General features: G+C 40.7%; 1 protein-coding gene across 7 annotated transcripts in view; it reads left to right on the top strand.

The window, feature by feature from the left end:
* auts2a (activator of transcription and developmental regulator AUTS2 a) overlaps positions 1–22,827 on the top strand; it is a 310,731-nt gene that overhangs the window by 64,551 nt on the left and 223,353 nt on the right. For all 7 annotated transcript variants that reach the window (XM_056396788.1, XM_056396791.1, XM_056396790.1 and 4 more), the window contains exon 3: positions 15,588–15,797. In XM_056396788.1, coding sequence (XP_056252763.1) covers positions 15,588–15,797 — 210 coding nt within the window. The remainder of the gene's footprint in view (positions 1–15,587; positions 15,798–22,827) is intronic.

The raw sequence follows: 22,827 nt of genomic DNA, 5'->3' as shown, positions 1-22,827 counted from the left end.
AATCTTTGTAAAAAGGGCATGTAAGTGGACGCTGAGGTAAGATTTTCTTGTCTTGGTTAAATGCATTAGTGCAGCTCATGTTATATAGTATTTACAAAGTGTCAAAGTGTTATTTCGCGTCCAGTTCATAATATGAATTGTACATCTACTTAGAAGTATGACAACTGCCCCTGACCTGACAGCTTCACCCTCAGTTTAACCAAACTCAATTCAGGAAATAGTATCCATTCTGCTTCTGCTCTCAGCACACCACCACCACCACCACCACTACAGCTTTCATTATATGCTATTTTCACTTGGTCATGAATGCCACTTGTTTCCTGCTCTTTTTCATCTTCCCTCCAGCTCTTAAGACCCTTGACCTCCATCTTAAAAGCTTTTACTGGAGTCTCTACAGCTTCTCTCATCCCAAACTCAGTTTTTGCACATTGCACAAGCAGATTTTCTGTGACTGTGTGGAAAGCTTGTCAGTTTGTAATTAGCAGAAAACAAGCAGCATTGTGAATGGCATTTCTTCTATGTGCTGTGTGCTTGGCATGCATGTGACAGTGCCAGTGCTGCTGGCTGTCTCCTAAATCTGGTTGCAAACATGGCACAACATACTTGTTTCTTGAGCATGTTTGACTGCCCCCGTTGGATGCAGTACATTGTAGGAAGAAAACCTGCGATGTGGGATTTATTGTACTTCATTGCGCATATGTCTTTGCTGGTGATGCATCAGACACTCTTGCCAAGAGATTTTTTTTTTTTTTTGATGTTGATGGATGGTTGCAATAGTAAGAAATGTAAATCACTACAGGATTTTTTTTATGTTAATTTGTGTGTTGGGAGTAACAGTGCTCTCAAGTTATCAGCTATCACCTCAGGGACGATAACAATGTGTCAACTTGGGAATATTCATATGTAATGCAGTTCATAATATGACTGCAATATACAGGACCAGAATGTATTCATTGTTACAGGATCCTCAGCTGTGTCTTAGCATGTAAGCATTTAAGGTGGCATCGTGTTTTGGAAGCTCATTCCTCGAACAAACATGGCCTTCCAAAGACAATTACACTGTGCCTTTTGCTCAAAATAGCATTGGGCACAATTAATGGTGGGGAATATTTTCCTTGTAGCCCTGTAGTTCAGACCACTGCTCTTTCTGCCCTCAGCTTGTCTGCACAATTGCATGAATTTTGTAGAGTATGAAAGATTTAAAATGCCTAAATAAAAACAAATGAAATAAACACAAAGAAATAAAATGAAATGCAATACACATTGTTATATGTATTTCCTTTTCATATATGCATTTGCTGTGTCATAAACACATTTTAAAAGAAAAAAATGTGTAGCTTTTTCTCTTTAATAACTGAATGAATGGGTGTATTTCGTTGTGACATGAATTTCCCATGCCATGTTAAAATCAAATGGCAAAAAGAAGGCTTGGAATGAGTGAAGAATGGATATGGTTCAGGCTTGGTCTCTGTGTTGTAATTGTTAAGACTGTAGGTTCTAGTATCTTGAATGGAGCTGTAAATGGGAGGTTTCTGACAGCCGGTACACCTGGAACACAATGCGTTGTTGTACACAAAGGAATATAAAAGGACTGAGCTTCACATTTTGAATACTGATCAATAAAAATGCCACAGTAATCACACATTTGAAGTTTGATAGACAGGAGTTGTATATGTTATAAAGATCAGCCAACGTTTCGTAATCTGTGCTGGTAAGCATGTTAGAAATATCAAACACTGTAGATGTTAACTCAGATAATTATATATTGAATAATCTTCAGTTAAATAACGCACCTTTTTCTCATGTGAGTGCATTCTTTTGCTGACCATGGATCACTCATTTTCATGAGAGGATTTCTTTGATAATGAGTGAATATTCACTTAAAGACAGCTAAACCAATTGGTCCATTAAGCAGAAAGTGATTTTTCTTTAGTAATAGTGAATGGCAGAATCCAATAAAAGCTCTGACCCTGTGCAGTCACCGTAAGCAATCCCTCTGCCTGTTTAAGCAAATGGTTCATTTGCCTTTACATCTGTCAGCAATTAGGTATAATTATTTAAGCCAACAAGGGCAGCTTCAAAGGGTGAAATCCATCCCACAATGCCGCTTGTGCTGAGATCATTTTCAGCACAACATTATTTTCCTCCTTGTTGTTTGTTCTCATTTGATTGGGACCGTCTGCACTTCATCTTGTTTCGCAGTATGCTTTGCTTATTCAGGTTGTCACCACATGGCTAGTGTGCATGTTATCTTGCTTTTTGTTTTCTTTACACTGAAATCCTTTTATTCGTATTCTTTTGAACACAACAGACAACCTGCCAGCTGATGTGTATGTCTGGAATAGTCTTCTATACAGTTACACAAAGAAATCAGCACTCTGATTTAGTAACACAGCAACACAAACACTGTTGGTTTACTTCTTTCTGCACCCATTAAAGGGCCACTCTGCCTGCTCTGCTTACTGGGTAATTAACATGAAAAAAGCCAGGCTGACAGGCTGTATCTCTGCTCCTCATGCTTATTTAATCAGGGTAAATGTTGTGGGTTCTTGTGCTCATGCTGAATATGTTTGTTTTTCATTAAGTCCTGTGCTCTGCTGGCGTCTCTGCAGTAGGCCTGATTTCCCTCCTGTTAAGATCCGTACTGGAAACACATGCGCACGAGCACAAAGCACATGCACGTATTCAGTCTCACAAAAAAAGGTAAACAAAACCCAACACAACCACGGATAAGTCCAGGGCAGATTTCTTTCCTGGTGCGACCATGTGCCTCATCCTTTCCTCATGTAAACACATGGGGGGGATGCGATCACACACAACAAAACAAAAGGTTAGATGCTAATTTAACATTCCAGAATGAAATCCCCCTTTCAATACCACGGATAGCGTCACGCCACACTGCAAATACACTCCGACATTTGGCTGAGCTGGCCCCCGGTTCCCACCCAAAAGCACTCACTATGATGCTGTAAGAAACTTTTAGCAACAGTATTTTTTTGGATTAATTCCCCCCTCTCACCCACTTTGACAGACTTGGTGTTACATTGTCATTCTGGACATGTCATTTTCCAAGCCTGAGTATTGCGGCCACAAAACAGCCCTTTGATCGCTGTCTTTGATACGATGTGTGTGGGTCGCGCTGCTTTGTTTTATTTGGACAAATCAGCTGTTGTGTTTCTCTCAGGATGCCTGATAAGACTGAAAGATACAAATGGAATCTGGTTGCTGAGATCTCCCATTACCCCACCTCCCCTTGACCCTGTCTGTGCTCTCAGAAGGAAAGTCTACACTTGCTGAACAGCCAGACACAACCAGGAAATCAGATCGTGATACACAGGATATCCCCTTGTTTTTTTGTTTTTTTCACACACCCTTCAGACTCAAATGGAGAAAAAAAAAATCTCTGCTTTCATAAGATTAGTGCAAGGAAATTGGTTAGGTGTCTTTGCCTGTCTTTACGTGAGAAGTGTGTGTGTATGTGTGTGCTTTTTTTTAAGTGGACACTGTTTTGTCAGGCCCTGCTATTGTAGTGAGAGCGCTATTATGAGAAAGAAGGAAACAAATCCAGGTGAACAAACATCTTGTAGATGGTTATGTCTGTCTAGGGAATAATTTACTGCCTACCTGGAAAACTCCACTCTCCCCATCTTGCTTCTGTGTATAATGCAGACATTGGCTCATCTGCACCTGAAAATGCTCAGCAGATGTGGTGTGTGTGTTGGTATTTCTCTGTGAGCACCTGCATCTATTCTGAGACACTGCAGTTGGTAGACAGACTGTTGGTTTTAGGAGGGAAGAACTGAGCTGAAAAGAATCCCAGGTTTCCTGCTACACATTTACAATCTGTCTTCTACTGTATAGTGTAGTACTGTATATACACATTATGTTATAAATCTTATGTCTCCGTCATGTTATCTGATGTTACCTGTTCTTGAAAGAAACAGATTTATGCACTAAATTCATCCACAATCCATAGAGAACTAGACAATGAGCAGCAAAAAAAACAGACTATGAAAACATGCAAGCAGCACACCAACATTTATAAAAAGGTAAGCTAACGTAACTAACAGGTGCTGCAGATGTGGAGGTAACATTATTGTTACTAACAGTCGACCGTCTTTAGTGTTGTTATCAGGAGGAGAGGGTAAGCTCCAGGATTAATGTTGGCGATCGACCATCCAAAGAAAGATCACAGTATTGTTGTCATGCAACGACAAAGCGTCTCCTCTCAAACTAAACCCAGACAGTGAACTGTGTTTTAGTGAACATGTGCAGTAATGCCAGGTTGGCAGGAACAACTGTGATAGATTATATGAGAGAGAGCGGCTCTGTTCAAACAGACAATTTGGAAATGTGAACTGGATTTACTGAGGGGATTCAGTCTGTAGCACTGCAGAGCAGGGTGACATGAACAGCTTGTGAGAGACACCTGTAAACGTGGTAACTGTACACAAACAAGGTGACACCTGTAGCCTCAAAATGTATTGAAGACATAAAAAATTAAAACGTATGATAGAAACAGCAAACTAGACTAAAATGTCTTTAGACTAAGACTAGATAAAAACCTCTTCCCAAAATGAACACTGCTGTGCTGGGCTACATTAATGTAAAGAGACAAAGAAAGTAAATGTCACCTTTGAAAGCAAGAAGCCTGACACCTTTTTTGATTGCAGGGCAGACCTTATGATATGTCAAAACATTTGCCATAATATCAGGATGATATAAGACATGATTCGGATGATTACAGTGAAATAGAACTAAGACTCTACAGCCGTGCTTGCAGCTCTGTGAGGTTGAACGTAGACATAGCAATGGTTTGCTTTGAATAGGAATATCAGCATGTTATCGCGCTCACGATGACAATTGTGATGATTAGTTTACCATTATCACCCTAGTTAAGTTTAGTGTGATGACATTGGCTAACTCGCACTAATAAGCATGATAGGAGTGTAATTATTAGGTCACAAATAGGCCTGCAACTGTGAAGTGTTGTCAGGTTCATCTTGCAATCTATTATGTTTGGATTACTGTACATAGGAAACTAATGGGGTATTGTGGGATATGTGAACTGCATAAGGACTCATGCTCACTTCAGGGTCCTCATAGCTGCACAATGATACAATTGTGTGGATGTGAGTGCTTGAACTCCATTCAATTAGTGCAGCACAGGCAGAGAGACTTCTCTTCTCTTGGTTTAATATTGAATCACAAAATAAGAAATACACCAAGTTTCACTGAAGTGCTGTGTTTAGAAATAGTTGTTGCTAGCTTTGACACCAGCCTTGAGACACATACTGTGGAATAAATATAGTTGACCTCCTTAAACTTACACTTACTACATTTATAATAGCTGCAAACAAGCTGGAAATATTTTATTTGAATTAACAAGCATAAAATTCAGCCTCAATGATTTTCTCGAAGGCTAGCTCACCTACTTTGAAAATTTGGCTGTAAATGCAGCTTAAGTGTTCTCTTAGATGTCAGCAGACATTGTATTTTGTGTTTCCCTTTAATGCTTCACGTACTGCCCAAGTTTTTTATTCACCACTATTAAATCAGCGCAGATGCGGTCAGAAGTCAACATGAATGCTTATCTCTATCACCTAACCAAAATTGAAATTAAAACAGTTCTTTTTTGGGGGAGATTTTGTCGCCTAGCCTTTAACTTTCCGCTCCTTTTGTCTGTATTCAGGAGCTGCTGTCATCTCAGGCAGCTCTCAGGTCTTTTTATCTTGTCTGATTTTTCTGACCTGCAGGTCAAATTGTTGGATGGACTGCTGAGTGTTAGGTTTTTTTTTTTTTTTTTTTTTTGTTTTTTTTTCTTTTTTTTTGTTCATTCCCTTAAACTCTTCTCTCTCACTAGTCTTGTCTCATTCTTAAAGGAAAGTAGTTCTTAGTCTCTTTGTCGCGTTTTCTTGAGGAAGCAACACTTAAGTAGCATAAACTAAAGGTTCAGCGAAAAGACCAGTGCTGAAGTGTGCATGGATATCCATGTGGCTGTTGGAGTGTTGAATTCCTCACATGGTCTGAATTGGCGTGTGCTTTCACCATTGTTCTCCACACGGTTCTATGGACAGATGTGGAAAGAAAGAAAGAAAGGGTTGTGTGTTTGTCAGAATTGCTGTGATTTGATTTTTGACCTTTTTTTTTTGCGTCATTGTATTAGTTGTTAAAATCCATCAAGCAGTGCTGTATTTTCAAACAGTACTTTTCTATGACCTCAGTGCTGAATTGTTATTCCAGCTGTTTTTAATTTTAAAAATATTTAGTCAAGAGCCGTCTGGAACCTGAAGTTGAGAGTGATACAGTAGTTTGTTCATCATAACACAAGAATTGAATTAATCCTTGTAATACAAGCTCCATTTTCCATGCATTACTGGGTCATCACTGTGAAACTCACATGTGCTTTTACTTAATGCATTTCAGCCATGTGTGTTTGTGTCTTATTAAATCCATTCAAAGAGAATGTAAAATATAAGCAAAACCATGCACTCAAAGTACAAAGTTTGAATATTGTGTTTAAATCTTATCACTGCGTGTAATCATCTTGCTCCTTGGCTGCCCTCCATAGTGAAAAGTCATAAACACTGAAATGTAGATTTTTTTTTTTTTTTTTTTTGACTTAGTGAAAACGTGGACAATGTATTGAACTCCTCCTCTTTGATTATAAGGCTTCATGAAATACAAACTTTGAAATATTTATTTTAGGGCTGCAAAAAATTATTTTCATTAATCTACTGATTTACTTTCATAATTTCATTTAATGTATGTGTCAAAAACTTGTGAAAAATGTGTTTTGTCTGACCCTTGTCTTCCTCATAGTCAGTAACCTGCACAGTGAGCTCATGGCTCTGTAGGCGTCAGTGTCAAATGGTCGAATAACATCTGAGACAAGACTTTCAGTCCAAAGTGTAATCACATTTTTTTCCTTCATTGATTTAAAATAACTGTTCTGACTGCCAACAGAGACCCTACCTCTGCTTGGAGGAGCTCCCATATTTCAGACGCTTGAATGATGAACGTCTTGTGACTCATCTTAGAATTTTAAATATTGGTTGACAATCAAAACCTTTCGAAATTTGTTTTTAAACCTCTTCCATCAGTGTAAGTGACTGTCTGTAAATGATAGTCATCCTTGACTGACTGAGATTTTTGTTTGTACTGATGAGCACCCTGAGGTTAGAGTCACAATAAATAGATAAATACTGTTTCTTTGTAAAGAATAATTATGAAGAATTTGGAGTTCAGACACAAGGTTCAGACGGTTTGATTAGATTAGCCAGTGTTAAATGTGAAGTGTATAGCTCCAAACATAAAACCTAACCTGAGTATGTTAATGTAAGTTAATGTTAATATACGGTACATCTCATGGTGAATATTATGTAAACACCCTAATACACAGCAAGAGCCTAAGGTCTGAAGAAGGTGCTGAGCCAGTGACCACCATATGTTTGCATCATTGTCGCCTGGGGTTGAATAGATGCTCTAATCACACCTGTAATTAGTTACATCACCACAAACAGCAGCAGTTGAATTACCCAGTAATTTGTTAGAGCCAACACTTAGAGCTTACTTAATGCTATTTCACACCTACTGGAAATGTGATAATCAGGTCAAGGACTCCCTAAAGAATGACAATTCACTGCTCAACTTCACTTGGTAGATGAAGCTAATATGGGCCGTTGTCCTCGAGTGCCCCACAAGGAGAGATTGTTCTTATCAGTCTTTATTAGCATTCATTTGATCTCCAGTTATTGTATACTTTGTCTATTATTGTGTAGAGATGTGTGTGTGTGTGTGTGTGTGTGTGTGTGTGTGTGTGTGTGTGTGTGTGTGTGTGTGTGTGTGTGATAGAGAGAGACAGACAGAGAGACAGAGTGCAGATGTACTTTGAGCTTGGTGCTCAATGCAGTAGTACTGTGGGAAGCCAGATTCATTAAGCCTCTGGTGCGTTCGAGTTCTCTGCCCATCTCTGTCTGTTCCTACTTTCTGCCACCAAACTGATTAAATTGTCTTAAAGACAAGTTGATCAGACTCTTTGATCAGACTCTTTGATCAGCCCCTTGCTGGCCTGACTGTTTGGAGGCTCAAATGTCAACAGGCTGTGAGAGACCGGAGAAGGTCCAGCTTGTTAAATCTGCTGCTTTAGTCAAAGCGGAGTGAAGAGAGAGAGAGGTCCCACAGAGCCAAGCTGGATAATAATGTGTCAAATAAAATGAAACTCCCCAAAAAAATTTAAAAAGGAGATGATGTTTGTCTAAAGGACTCTGCCAAAAGTGTTATCAAATAAATCCCAAGAAAAAATAAATCCCAACTTTATGATGTTATTGTACAATAGTGCCAATTTACTACTACTTTAACAGAAACACCAAACACAGAGGATGTTTCCAAGAGTTAAAAGCAAACACACAAATGAAGGTTTTTGATCGGCCAAGATGTATCCCATTACCTCAGCTGCTGCAATGATTATTGAACCCCTCCTGGAATCATCCGCTGGCTGTGCTCTGTCCTTTCAATTCGTCATCTTTATGCACTGACTCATTTCACATTATTATGTTGAAACTGCATTTATTTTTTTGGCAAGCAGAGCTTTCCATTGTTTCATTCACTCTCGCCCTCATTGTTAAAGTAGCAGCGCAGACTTCGTGCTCCACATTTATTGCAGGCTCCAGACAAAGCAGGGTGTATGTTCAGGAGAAGCCTCGTTACAATTCCTCTGTAAATGAATTGTTAATGAGCAGGTTTGGAATATTCAGCAGGAAATTGCATGCAGTGCACTACTTATATTAATGTACTGCAGGCAGCCTCTGGCATTAGTTAGTTTACAACTTTGAAAAGTGTCCAGATCCAATTTGCAAGCATTACCGCATGTCTTCTATCTGACAAATGAACAGTGAAAGGTATAGATCCCCTCCAGTCATGTTTTACAGTACATGAAAAAACTGTTTCCAATAATTATTTGGTTTTTCAACATAAAAGTTAAAATAATCTCAAAATGAGATTTACCCCTTCCTCATCATTAAAAGCCAGATTCTATGAATATGCAACTATTTCTCACCTAATAGATCTAAGGTTAACTTGATAGTTGACACTTGCAATGTGAAAACAGAGAAAATCAAACATCCAAGTGCAATAAGCAAAAACACATTTAGGTGGAGCAGGACCTTTGGTTGTTCAGTAAATTAATTATGTCTGAAATAGGGCTGGGCGATATGGCCTAGAAGTAATATTGCAATATTTTTAGGCTATATCATGATACACGATATATATATTTTGCGATAATTTGAAATCTACTCAGTAGAAGTTCATAAATACATGATTTAATCCTTTGATGCATAAAGAGACACCCTAAGGCTTTGCTGCTGTTTTGTGTGATGTAGAGCTTCAGCTTCTTGCCTGTTTTTCACTCATGACGAGTGAATCCCAGCAAAAGAAGACAGGGAAACATTTGTTGATAGTCATACTGATATGATATCAGTAAGGTTAACAACTGACACCTTTCACTAACCTGTAGTTTAAATGCCTGGACATTATATGAATATGACACAGACATGAAATAAATATATAACTTTATATTTATAAATATATATATAGATTTTAGCAACTGCATGGAGAGACAGAGGAGACCATATGTACTAGATTGTTATAGCAGAAACCCAATGTTGGTTATAATTATTCTGATAATTTCACAGGGCAGTAGGATAATTGTTCTCTCTCTTTCTCTCTCTCTCTCTCTCCTCTCTCTCTCTCTCTCTCTCTCTCTCTCTCTCTCTCTCTCTCTCTCTGTGGTGTGTTGCTCTGAACGAGGGTAAACAAAAGTCAAGGCAAAGTGTACGTAGAAAGACAGCTGCAGTAGCTGCAGCGCTGCACATGCGAGGCAGACAGTGTGTCAGATGCTGTTTCTTTTGTGAACCAATTCGTCTGCCTCCATCTTCAGCTACTGTTTCTAAACACGGATAAACTCGCTTTGGTGCTTCATTTTTTCGCTTTTCAGTTCCCTCCGCTCCAGATACAAACACACACACACACACACACACACACCCCTCCTCATCTACGTCACACATGCAGAGACAATTAGTATTCAATGTTTGTGATATTGTCACTTTATACGTCCCCTGTGGAACAAGCTGCAATACATTGAGTATATTCAATATATCACCTACCCTTAGTCTGAAACATTAGTAACAGGAAATGTGAAAGAAACAAGTTTTTCTATCACGTTGGATGTGAGACTTTGAACAATCTTTGGAAAAATAAACAAACTTATAAAGTGTATCTACCTTCCAGATAGTAAAGATACCTGCAGACATGCATTGCTACTAAATGCCACAGTTTAATCACTGCCAAACTATCACAGTAATGAAAGCCAGTGGAGAGTGAGCCATACTGAGCAATTACTTGCCTTTCAGTGTCATAAGACACTGAAATAAGGAATTTGTCTTGCTATTGTTCAGCAAGCAGGCAAAACATATTGTGCATAATTTATTCCAGGCAATCAGTAGGTTTGGAGGCTTAGAAGCATGCAGAAGGCTGGCACAATGGAGCCTCTCTCAGCCCCATCATAACTTTGTCACTTATTCTGCACGCTGACAATGCATGTCATGTTGCATTATTTGCCTTGGATGAGTGTGGGCGGAAAAGGCAAACAAGATTAGTGGATGCATGCACTTGTTTTTTTGTGTGTGAATGGAGGCCTTTAGAAATGGTTTAGTGAGTCAGTGCCAGTAGCACACTCATCAAACTCATCCCTCTGACAGCACTGCATATCTGTAACACCGCTGTAATAATTCTCTGCAGGCACGCTAAGGTTGCTTCGAGGTGGTCTATCAGTGAGTAACTGCTGGTGCTTGAGATGTGGGGGATTTTGTTCTCCAGTGTTTTGTGGAAAATCTGCCATGATTTCATTCCTCCTATGTAGTGTACACCACCTCTGAGGCACACAGTGGTTTCTGTGGGCTGTGGGCTAAATCCTGGACTGAGTGACTGAACTGAACTGAACAGTTTTGTGGACTAGTGCTTAGTCCAGCTCAAGTACTCCTGAACAAATATAAACCACTGCTAAAGAAATGACTGGACTGAGTGTTTTTTCTTGAATCTGAAGTGAGTGAGTAGAGACAGATGTACGATGTGGAGCAGGAGCTAAATGTGAGACGGTCATAAGATGTGTTCAGATATGTGGCAATAATTCCACCCAAAGCTTTCAAATTATTACTTTGGTTAAAATACAGCTGTATTAGTAGCAAAATGTATTTAAATTATAAAAAGTAAAAGTACTCATTTGGCAGCAGAGTGTGGTTAACGGTTGAAGTAAAGATCATTTTGATTACTTTATATTGTATACTGTGGGGTAGTTTTAGCTACAGCAATGTATCATATTTTATCACTGGTCATTTAGTTTGTAAAACCTTGATCCTCAAAGCTAAGCAGTAATTATAGCTGTCTGACGAATGTAGTGGAGTAAAAAATGGAATGTAATCAAGTAGAAGTATAAAGTAACATGAAATGGAAATACTCATGTAACGTGAATACCAGAATTTAGAATTTCCACTTTTTAAAATGGGGCACCAGTCCTCAGGGAGGAGAGAGTATGTTATGGCTATTCACACTATGTCTATACAGCTAATGATCACTACGTCTATGAATGAGATTTGATGATTAGATATTGTTATATATTCTAAAAATAAAAGATTGTGCGTATAGACAGAGATAACATTACTTGGAACACATGGCAAAGACAGAACATAGAATGCGGACAGACAATAAGGAGAGCAATGGCTAAGAGCTGATAGCTAAGAGCATTTACTAAGAGCAATGTCTGAAATGATCACAACTGTTCTATCCCCTGGGGGCTGGCGCACGTTTCAGGGTCGTTTTCCTGTCTTCCCCTTTTGTTTTTCCATGGAATTGTTTAATCTAGAGTTTTCCAATAAAATTCGCACATCCGTCCTCCACCATGTCCATAAAACACCTCTAGTCTGAAATAGAAGTAGTAACAGGAAGTTTGAAAGAAACACGTTTTTCTCTCACATTGGATGTGAGACTTTGAACAGTCTTGTGTAAAGTGCATCTACTTTCCAGATAGTAAAGATACCTGCAGACATGCATTGCTACTAAATGCAAAGCAATGGCTAAGAGCAGTTACTAAGAGCAATGTGTGAAATGATCACAGTTGTTTCATCCCCTGGGGGCTGGCACACGTTTCAGGGACGTTTCCTTTCTTCTCCTTTTGTTTCAATTTAGAAAGTAATTTTCAATGGAACTTAAGAATTGTTTAATCTTGAGTTTTCCTATAAAATTTGCACATCTGTCCTCTACCATGACCATAAAACACCTCTAGCATGAAAACATTAAATAAAACAACCTATAAACCTAATGGCACTAATATAAAATACATAAATAACAGGAATGAACAATACAAATGTGGGTCTCATTTTACATCCTTCAAAACCCTAAATTAATCCTAATACAAGTGGTTAGCTGATCAAACAACATGATAAACATTTCCTAAAGCTAATAAATGTGAATTACACAGCAGTACTGTGACTATATTGATAATATTAAAGACATAATGGCTAATGTCTATAATGTCTGTTGTGTGAAGGATGTTGACAGTACATGAGAGAAATCTAGATGTTACATTTCAGCCATTTTGGAGGATAGACTGGGAATCGACTTATTACATGGAAACATCACATAGGTTACAGAATTGTTTGACATCTAATTTTATATTTGTCCTCAGATCTGTGTCTGTGTGTGTTTTCTGCTGGTAACTACTAGATTAGAATGTGACAGAGGAAGAGGGGTTGGTGTGTGTTTGTGTAAATCAACCCCAACCTGGAGGAAGCAGTCCACTGTTTTCCGGCTGAGAACCATGGCCTGAGACTTGAAGGTGCTGACTCTCATCCCGGCTGCTTCACACTTGGCTGCAAACCGTCCCAGTGAGCACTGGAGGTCACGCTCTGGTGAGGCCAACAGAACCACATCATCTGCAACAAGCAAAGACGCAATTCTGAGGTTCCCAAAGCAGACACCTGACCGCACCTTAAGATCCTGTCCATGAATATCACAAACGGGATTGGAGACAGGCGGACTCCAACATTCACTGAAAACGTGTTTCACTTTTTGAAGAGAATGAGGAAACAGCTTTCACTTTATACGAGAACCGAATGGCTCGTAGCAACAGGCCCGGTACCCCATGCTACCACAGTATCCCCCACAGAGTCCCCTGGGGGACACGGTCTTAAGCCTTCTCCAAGTCCACAAAACACATGTAGACTGGCTGGTCAAACTCTAATGCCCCCCTCAGTACTCTGCCGCCCTCGACAGGCACCAACGACCTTGAGGCCACAGCTCCTAACCGCCGCTTCTGCAATGGAGGCTTTGAACACTGCCCACTCTGACGCCATGTCCCCAGCCTCCCCCGGCATGCACAAGAAATTCTTCCAGAGGTGTGGGTTGAAGACGTCATGGACAGTGGCCTCCACCAGGCGTTCCCAGCACACCCTCACTATAGGCTTGGGTTCACCAGGTGTGTCCAGCAGCCCTCCCTGCCATCTGATCCAACTCACCACCACGTGGTGATCAGTTGACAGCTCTTTCCCTCTCTTCACCTGAGCGTCCAAAACATACGGCCACAAATCTGATGATACAGTCAGAAAGTCGATCAGCGACCTTTGGCCTAAGGTGCTCTGGTACCAAGTACGCTTATGAGTTAACTTATGTTCGAACATGGTGTTTGTTATGGCCAAACTATGACTAGCAAACAGAGAAGAGCCAGCATGCCTTTGTTCCTGCCTTCGCCTGCCGCCAAGTCGGTATCACACCTGACCCCCAAATTCATCTCCGCCGCAGGTGGGTCCACAAGGCAGAGGCTCCATGTAGCGCTTTCCGGCTGCGCTTGACTGGGCCCCATGGGTGAAGGCCCGGCTACCAGACGCTTGCTGGCGAGTTCCCCTCCCAGGTCTGGCTCCAGGAGCGTTTCCCCATTCCGGGCGAGATAATGCAACTCCTTCATGGCCTCTTAACTCCAGGTGTTATGAATCGCTCTTAGTCTGGCGCCTCCCCTGTGACCAATTTGCCTTGGGAGACCCTACCAGAGGCTTTTGCCCCAGACAACACAGCTCCCAGGGTCACAGGGACACACAAACCCCCTCCACTATGTTAAGGTGACGATTCCCAGAGGGGATCTCCGACAGAACTTCTTCAAATTTTGCGCATTCACTAGGACTCAAGGATAAACTGATTAGATTTTGATTGTCAAAGATCACAGTGACCTCAGAAAACACTTTAACTCAAAACTTCACAGCAATAATCTCACACAAATGGTTAATATTTTATATGATTCTGGATAAACAGGGATGTAATCTGAGACTAGTCTGAGTGGGGGAGGCAGACAACCGCGAGGCGGTAATTGTAGTTTACATTACATGTCAGACATCACCATCATTTTTTATAAGACTTCAGCACTCCCATCACCTCACAGACAGCTGAGTAATTCTCTAACCTGTATCAGACTTCTCATTTGCTTGACCCTCTAGACCCCAAATCCATCACTAATGAACTCATCTTGGTTTTTGCTTGAAAGCACTGCAACACTTCACTTTGTAGTTCCTCTCAAAATTGCTCGAGGTTGCTCTGTTGAACCTCTGCCCTGGATTACTAACCACATGTGCAGTTAGAAGAGAGCGTAGGCGTGCGGAACGTAAACGGAAAATCTCTAAATAGAGTTCATTTTGAACATTTGAAAGAAAGAAACATTAGAAACAAGGTCTTTTATCCACCAACCTCCTATTTCAAGTGAGGTTTCCAGAAAAATGTGAGGAATTCTTGTTTTTTTTTTTTTGTTTTTTTTGCTAACAAGGTTGCTAGCATCAGAGCTCAAATGTAGCCATCAGTTTACTTGATTGTGCAGTAAGGCAGGTTTTTCATTCTATTAATTTAATTTTTCTCAGACAAAGACAATTGATGGCATGTAGTCTTCTGCTTCTACTGTTTTTTCTATTTTTAGCACCTGTCAGCAATCAATCAAAAATTGAATTGTCATTGTTTTGGGCGTCCTGTGCCTAATGGTCTAAGACACAAACCACCTAACTTCATTGTCACTGGTTTAAATCCAGCTGGGGTCCCATTTCACTATCTCTTTCCTCTTTATTCCCGTTGGCCTCTACTGTGTACTTTCAAATAAAAGCTTAATGGTAAAAAGAATTTCTTGCAAAGAATCATTTCTTGTTTTTTTATGTTTTTATGGGAGAAATTCTGGTGATACTGCACTGTATCAAAGGCCTTTCTGCATAGTTGCCCTTCAATTTGCAGCAAATTTACTGCTTATAGAGGGAAGTGAGATGCCATCTGTTAAAATGTGCTTTCATGTGTGAATATTTAGCTTATAACGCATTCATGATTAGCTTTTCCCAGGTACTGAAACTTACTGAAACACTGATTTGACTATTGATTTACTGTATGGTTGCAGTGTCCTCAAAGGCCAGTTGTGTATGGCCGATACATGCTGTAAAATACATTACCACTGTATTACCAGATGTTTGTTTTGGTTCTAATATAAGCTTTCTCTTTTGCTGTTTCCTCTGTAGAAGAACATGACACTGAAGCCCCAGGAGTGCAGGGACAACCAGGCAGGGCCCCTGCACAAGAAAAAGCCTGCCAGGGTGCCTAACGGCCTGCGCCTGGAGCCCTGCAAGAACAATCACCACCACCAGCCTTCAGACCAGGAGAACAACCCCCGCCTGGCACACACACAAGGCAAGAGGAAGAAGAAGCACCTGAACAAGAAACACTCGATGGTGAGTTCAAGATATTTTATCTTACTATTGCGCAGTGCTGATAAAGTGATCTTATATATGTAAGAAATCGTATATGGCAAATATGATGTTTGCTATGAGCTGTGATCTATGAATGCAGTCTTAAATGTCCTGTAGTTTAAGAGTGTAGTCTGTTAGATAGATTTAAAGAGACGTTTTCTCTGAAATTCAGTTTGACTTCAGGGTTCAGCACAGTGCCTTGTACTTTTTCATGATGGTGAAAAAAGTCACTTGTGTTATAGAAAGACTTCCAAGTATTTTTAAAATGACGCTGCATCTTGGTTTTCTTCCTCTAGCTTCAGTGGTCACTCTGTGTCAAGAGTTTGTGTGTTGTATCAAATCTGTACTCAGGACAAATGTAAAACCCCGATATTCTTAAACTGAAGCCACTGCAGAGGCGTTTGCACAGTTCATTCAGACCACAGTCACCGGATGTGGGATGGCTGGAGACGTTTATTCACAGAAATGTAGCAGCTAGTTTTTAGTTTCTCATATGCATCCAGGAATTTAAAGGTTTTTCATGGCTCCATATGCTGCTGTTGCTTACTTTGCTACACAGTTTGTGTGTCCCAGCCTCGGTTTTGTTTAAAACTAAATGAATATGTTGTTGTGAAAATCTAGTAGGAGCCACTCTCTCAGCTAAAATCAACTGCAACAAAACTGAATAACCTCTATAACTGTAGTTCAGATTCATGTGTTATATTTGTTTGCATGCGTTATATTTGCTTACATATTATGTGATGTGTTATGTTTGCATAGTGTTGCAGCATTGGCAATAAGTAAAATGAGGCCACAGATTTGTGCAGAGTCAATGAAACCATTCCAAGAGTGACACTCCCAAGCAATCTCCCAATGCAGCAGCAAGTTTACACCGTAATGGTGTTTACAGCCATGGTGTTGGTTTAATGATAGCCATTGGTTCCGCTGTTGGCTTTCAGGAGTGAGTCAGTCAGTCTGACTTTTTTTTTTTTTTAAGTATTCTCACAAGGTTCGGTACAAAGTCACACTCCATGTAGAGGCTGTTTTGTTAGAATTACAAACCAGCAAAACTCATGTGAAAAAGAAGAGAAGAGGAAAGCAGAGTACAGAAACAAATGATCATCTGGATCAGTAAGAGAGTTTTTAACAAGGTGTATAACTGCTACTGTGTTCTCCAGATCTCATCTTCCCACATCCTGCCTCAGTCGTCGTGGATGTTGAGGAACCAGTTTGAGCTATAAGTTGACTGATGCATGGAAACTCCTTCCCCCAAGAGTTCTAAGGCTTTACAAACTTTAACATACACTGGGGGCCTGCAGGGAAATAGAGTCAAAATGCCCTGTCAATGTGGAAGATAGCTTCAAGGGTATGTGAGTGTATATTGGTGTATGCCTGAACATATTTTTGTGTGTAGCGAGGTGACAAGGTCACTAATAAATATTTATGGTACACTGATGCAGTGGTGTATCTCCACCAGCAAGGACTATCTGTTACAGCACTACCTACTGTTTATACAAACACAAACACAGCAGAGACTCTGAGGTTATGCTTTGCCATTTCTCTGGTAGAGGGTCAGTCTTCTTCAGCTGAATATTCAAGGACATGTTTGTGTGGATCGCTGCAGGGCAAGCAGACATGAGGGAAACACAAAGGCAAAGGCACGCCATTAGCTTAATTATTCACTGTTGACTCCACAGTGGTTTTAGAGCAGCAGTATGTGTGGCGGTGTTTCTTGCTTTCTTTTCTGTTGGTAATAGATTTGTAGGTTGTAGCACAAAAAATAACTTGAGTAGATGGCTTTGTTTCTTGCTTCAAAATTCTGCCAAATATCTGCTTGTTTTTAGAGAAATTTTGCTTAAAATCATCTTTAAGGTCTTTGGTTCTTCTGACAAATTTCAGAAACATTTTGAATATGAGTTACCTTCATATAATCCTATAGATATTTATGCCAGATGTTTTATATCATGCAGTTTAGCTGCTGTAACTGTGTGCTTGCTGTGGCTCTTCACTCCTGCTGAGTCAGGTCCCTCACCCTGTGCTTACGAGTTATGTGGATCAGTGTCACAACTTCTCAGAAAGGCTCCTATTTTCAACACATCACGTGACAGTGAATGTACAGTTATTGTGTGAAAGCAGCATACAGTAGCTGTAGCCTGTAGCTTTCACAGCCGACCTCTGTTATGAGAGTCACTGCTGCTGCCTTTGTGTCATGTCTGTCCCTGTGCTGGCTAATGGACAGATGGTGCTACCTGCCAATTTCAAGGTTGTCTTTACTGCTGTGATGGCTGTACATGCAGCACAGACATGACTGCACAGAGGCATGTGAGGTTGTGCATTACCAAGTATGTGTTCATCTGCACCTTTTATGCATGTGTCTTTGGTTGTTGGCTTGAGCTGTGTGTGTGTTGGACACTTTGGCAGGTGGTTGTGGTTGGCTGTAGCTGCATGTTGGTCATGAGTGGTGTTTAGGCTGTTGGCAGAGGGATCTCCGGAGCATACACGCGCACACACACACACACACACACACACACACACACACACACACACACACACACACACACACACACAAATACACACAAATACTTGAAGATGGATTCATGTACATGCAAGCACGCACATGCAAACACATCCACCACATTCTCACCCACTCTCTTTCTCACCCACATATGTGGTGACACAAACATTAACTCACCATGTGTTGCCATAACCCTCCACACACATCACAGGTGGCTTTAACATGATAGCAACTACATCTATTAGTTAAATGCAAAAAATTATAAATAGCTCCCTTCAAACTTGAAATGATCAAAATGATTTTAATGCTTATACTACAGACAATTATCATAACATAATGAATTTGGCTTTGAGTGCAGCTGAAGCCCAGAACGTTACAGTTGCCTTCCCCAATAATCAGTAATAGTTTTTTATTCCCTGCAAATGCAGATAGACATATCAACCTTGGGGCTCAACAACACTCTAATCTGTCATACTTTATGACATATGCATAATTGAAAAGATCATCATCTGTGCCCTACACCACCCCTTTTTGTCCTCTCTGAAGAGAAACAAACTGCAGAGTTATCTAGCCAAACTACCATCTTTTCTTTGGCCTCACTATAAATAAATGTTAAGGCATTGTCCTCCCACAAGGTTACGGTTTAAATGTCAGAGGTCTGTCTCAAGGCTTAATTCTCCATTCAGAAATGCTTCAGTCTGGAGAGAGTGTGGCTGTTATCAGCACTTTTTGTTCGCTCTGACTTCATCAGAATGAGGGAGGGAGAGAGAAAGAGCGAGGGAGAGCATTTGGTGTTGAATAAAGCAAGAGGGTTTTTTTTCCCCTGTCTTTTTCTTCCTCCTCCTGCCAAGCTAGCAGATCGCAGCAAATGTTTTCGATCTCTGGCACTGACCCAATGTACTGAACTATGAGATATTGTAAGCTCAAGGGGGGAAAATAGAGAAATGTTTATGAGCGCCTCTGACACATTGCCTCACAGTGGGAAAAAAAAGGCCAGAGACAGAGAGAGGATTCAGTGAAGATGGATGAAAGTTATACTAGCAGGACTCTTAACTCTTCTCTTATCATATTGAAAGTTTTTTTCCACGTGTTTTTAATTGTCACTTTGCTGATCTGTGATAACTGATCCAAATTTTGAGAATATGATTTAACGCTACATTTACTGTAGCTTAAAAAAAACTTAGTCAAGGCTAGAAGGCTCGCTAAGTTTCCTGTACTCTGTGTGTGTGTGTGTGTGTGTGTGTGTGTGTGTGTGTGTGTGTGTGTGTGGTGGTGGGGGGACTTTTTCTGTTCTGGTAAAGCTCTGTTCTGCTCACTGATGTTGGAGTGGTGGCCTGTGGTGTGTGCTGCTTTGTACAGTAGCTCTGGTGAACAGAGGGGCGTGCTGTGAGGCCCATCTGCTCTTTGGCACTGGGGGAGTGGGGAGATGAGGAGCGGGTGGGGGCAAGCAAGGCGGGCTCAGGTCTGCCCCACCCCATCCCCAAATCTCAGTCCAACCACCTGCCTGTCTGTCTGCTGGTCCGTCTGGCTGGCTGGCTGGCTGGCTGTTTTTCTGACTCTCTGTTTCTCAGACACTGGGTTCAGTGATTTATTGGACTGGAGTCTCTCTTAAAGGAATACTACTTTGGTTGTATATGAACATTTTATTCTAAAGGACATAAAGTGAAAGGGCCATATCTGTTTCTACAATTCTCAGGGCTGCACGTTTAACTGTATTAAGAATTCAAGCTCAACTCATACCTCAATCCAATCTCCTTTTTTGTGACCATGTTTGCTTGCGTCTGGAGATTCTTCACGTCAGACCAATTACTTCAGCTGACAAGCTGTGCACAGGAAGTGGGGTGTTCAAATATACGACTTTAAGGTGTGTAAGAGGCACATGAGTAAAATGTGAGAATGTAAGAAAAAACTTTTTAGGAAAAACAAACATTTGTCTAAATCACAGAAACCAAAACCATAAGGAAGAGGAAAGTGGGAAGAAAAAAGGGAACATGTCATGACCCAGTGGAAGTGACACACTGACATTTACTGAGGATTTCATTGGCGATGGAAGCAGCAGGCTGAACGCAGAGGTTTCCAGGAGCGTCCTGTGCATTTCATGTGAATTACTTACCCGATTACTCCTGAACCCTTAAACCTTTGGCAAGTGTTTACAAGACGCAGTTACCTACTAAACTTAAAGCTAAGACTTGGCAATTGAATGTGTTTTATTTTATTTCAATTTGAATGTGCTGAAGCTCAGAGCCTGAAAAACAAAAAAAGAACACAGAAGTACAATAGATATTTACAGGAAGCAAATGAAGACCTTTCACCAGGCTGCTTTTAGGAAACGAGCTTTGTGAGTAAAAGTTAAAGTGTTAAAAGTTGGAAGTTAAAGAGGTAAATATTTATTCTAATTTAGTTTGTATTTAATCCTTGTAATTGCTATTTTATCTTTTACTGTGTGTTGTAAGGTGTCCTTGAGCACCTTGAAAGGCGCCTATAACTTTTATTATATTAGACGTGCACAGTGTACTTGGTGTTAATAATAATTAGTTTTATTGCATGTTCTCTGTGTTGTTTCTGTAACATACATTTTTAAATGGTCTCACAAATGTACTCAGCAATACAAGAATGTGTGATTAGTTTAATCTTAGATGTAGTACTTTGCATGATGATATGTGTGTAAGTCTCTTCAGCAAATTAAATGAACCATGGATTAAGTGTGATCTTGGCATCACACGCTGTCACCTGGTTGTGGTGTTATATTGGCTCATTATAAAGCAGTGTAGTGTAATGAGGCTAACAGGTACTTTCTGTCATTGTGTGGACCATCCTGGCATTACTGCTAGAGGTTCTTGGAACTGAGAACCTTTTCTGAGTAATTGTCTAGAATTAAGAGGTATTACCTTTTGCACTCAGACACTCGAGCCACTGAGTCTCACAGTTTGAGTTGTTGAGTTGAGTTGTGTATTTTACTGTAGACCTGTTGAAACTACAAAGCCCATGTGAAGACAGTATGGTTTCAGTGTGAGCAATGCTTTTGAATGTCTGCTGCAGAGCAGTGACATGACAGTATTTTTACAGGTCATCCATCTGAGTTCTTTTATTAAAATAATAAAGTTAATCCCTGCCACCATTTCCCAGCTCTCCCCATTCATCGGTCACACCTAAAAGATGTGAAAAAAGGAGCTTTGGTCTTTGTACCGCTGCTGAGGAGTAATTGCTGTGGAGACTAGTGAGCGGTGTCTTGCCTCGGGGTTTAAAGACGTTTCCTTGAGAAGCTCTAACCAGGTTAGCCGGTCAACTGGAGGGCTCTGGTCTCTGGCCTCTGGCTCCCTGAATCATCTCACTGGGCAGATCCTCACTCCACCTGTCCTGATGGAAAAGCCCTGCCTTAGGCCTGCCACAGGCTGTACTGTAATTCAGCATCGTCTTACCTAGACTGAACTCTGTCCTGCTGATGGCCACATGTAATGAGATCAAGCTAAAAGCTCTAATGCCAGATCTCCCAGGCTGGTTACGGTGTGTGTGTGTGTGTGTGTGTGTGTGTGTGTGTGTGTGTGCGTGCGTGCGTGCGTGCGTGCGTGCGTGCGTGCGTGCGTGCGTTCATGTGTGTATAAATATTTGGACTGAAACCCTGATTTTTTTCAGAACAGGGGCAAACTTACATGCTTTAAATCTGCAGTGAAAATGTAATATAATGTTCAGCTCTTTGAGCTTCACGGGTCACCCTTAATAAGCTTATCCACTAAGCCAATAAGAGATTCGAAGAAAAGCAATGTCCTGATTGTCAGATAAGATGCTAAATCCATTCTGGTGGGGGCCTCGGTTATAGGGATGAGAATTGTCGCTGTCACAGTGGCGGTTTATAGCACTGGAACAAATCAAATCCAATCGTGATGGCTTGTTTTGTGGTCTTTGTCTCTGTAAACATGTTAATGTATCTGGGGGCTTGACAAGGCTGCATGTAATTAGTGTTTGGATGTGTTTTTACAGCACTGTGTAGTATACTCATGTTAACGCATAAAGGAATATAATAGTGAGATGAAATGTCACTTAACTGCAGAGCTTTACCAAGCTTCTTATATTTTCATGTATGTGTGTAACGTGTGCTGACGGTACTACTGGGTACTATAGAAATTCAGGACCCTCTGACAAGATGCATTTATATAGACCACTCAAAGCGTTTACCACTACTTGTCACATTCACATCATTCATACGGTGCTTGTTCTATATATAGCATTTCATAACACACCCCCACACACACCGATGGTCCATCATTGGGGGAAATTTGGTGTTCGCTGTCTTGCCCAAGGACACTTCGACATGCGGGGAGGAGCCGGGGATTGAACCAACAAGCTTCCGCTCCTGGGCTACAGCAGCTCACAGATGTGCTACTGAGCTCCCTTTAACTATTACACTGTCATTTTCTCTCTGTACGAGCGGGCCCCCACCATCTTAAGGCCTTCTGACAACACATTCACACCCCCGCAATTCTAACTACATGCAACCACCCGCCCCTGTCTCCATCTAAC

The sequence above is a fragment of the Seriola aureovittata genome, chromosome 15 (assembly GCF_021018895.1).
Source record: "Seriola aureovittata isolate HTS-2021-v1 ecotype China chromosome 15, ASM2101889v1, whole genome shotgun sequence".
NCBI lineage: Eukaryota > Metazoa > Chordata > Actinopteri > Carangiformes > Carangidae > Seriola > Seriola aureovittata.
The sequence above is the reverse complement of the archived record's forward strand: the minus strand, read 5'-3'. Positions and strand labels throughout refer to the sequence as shown.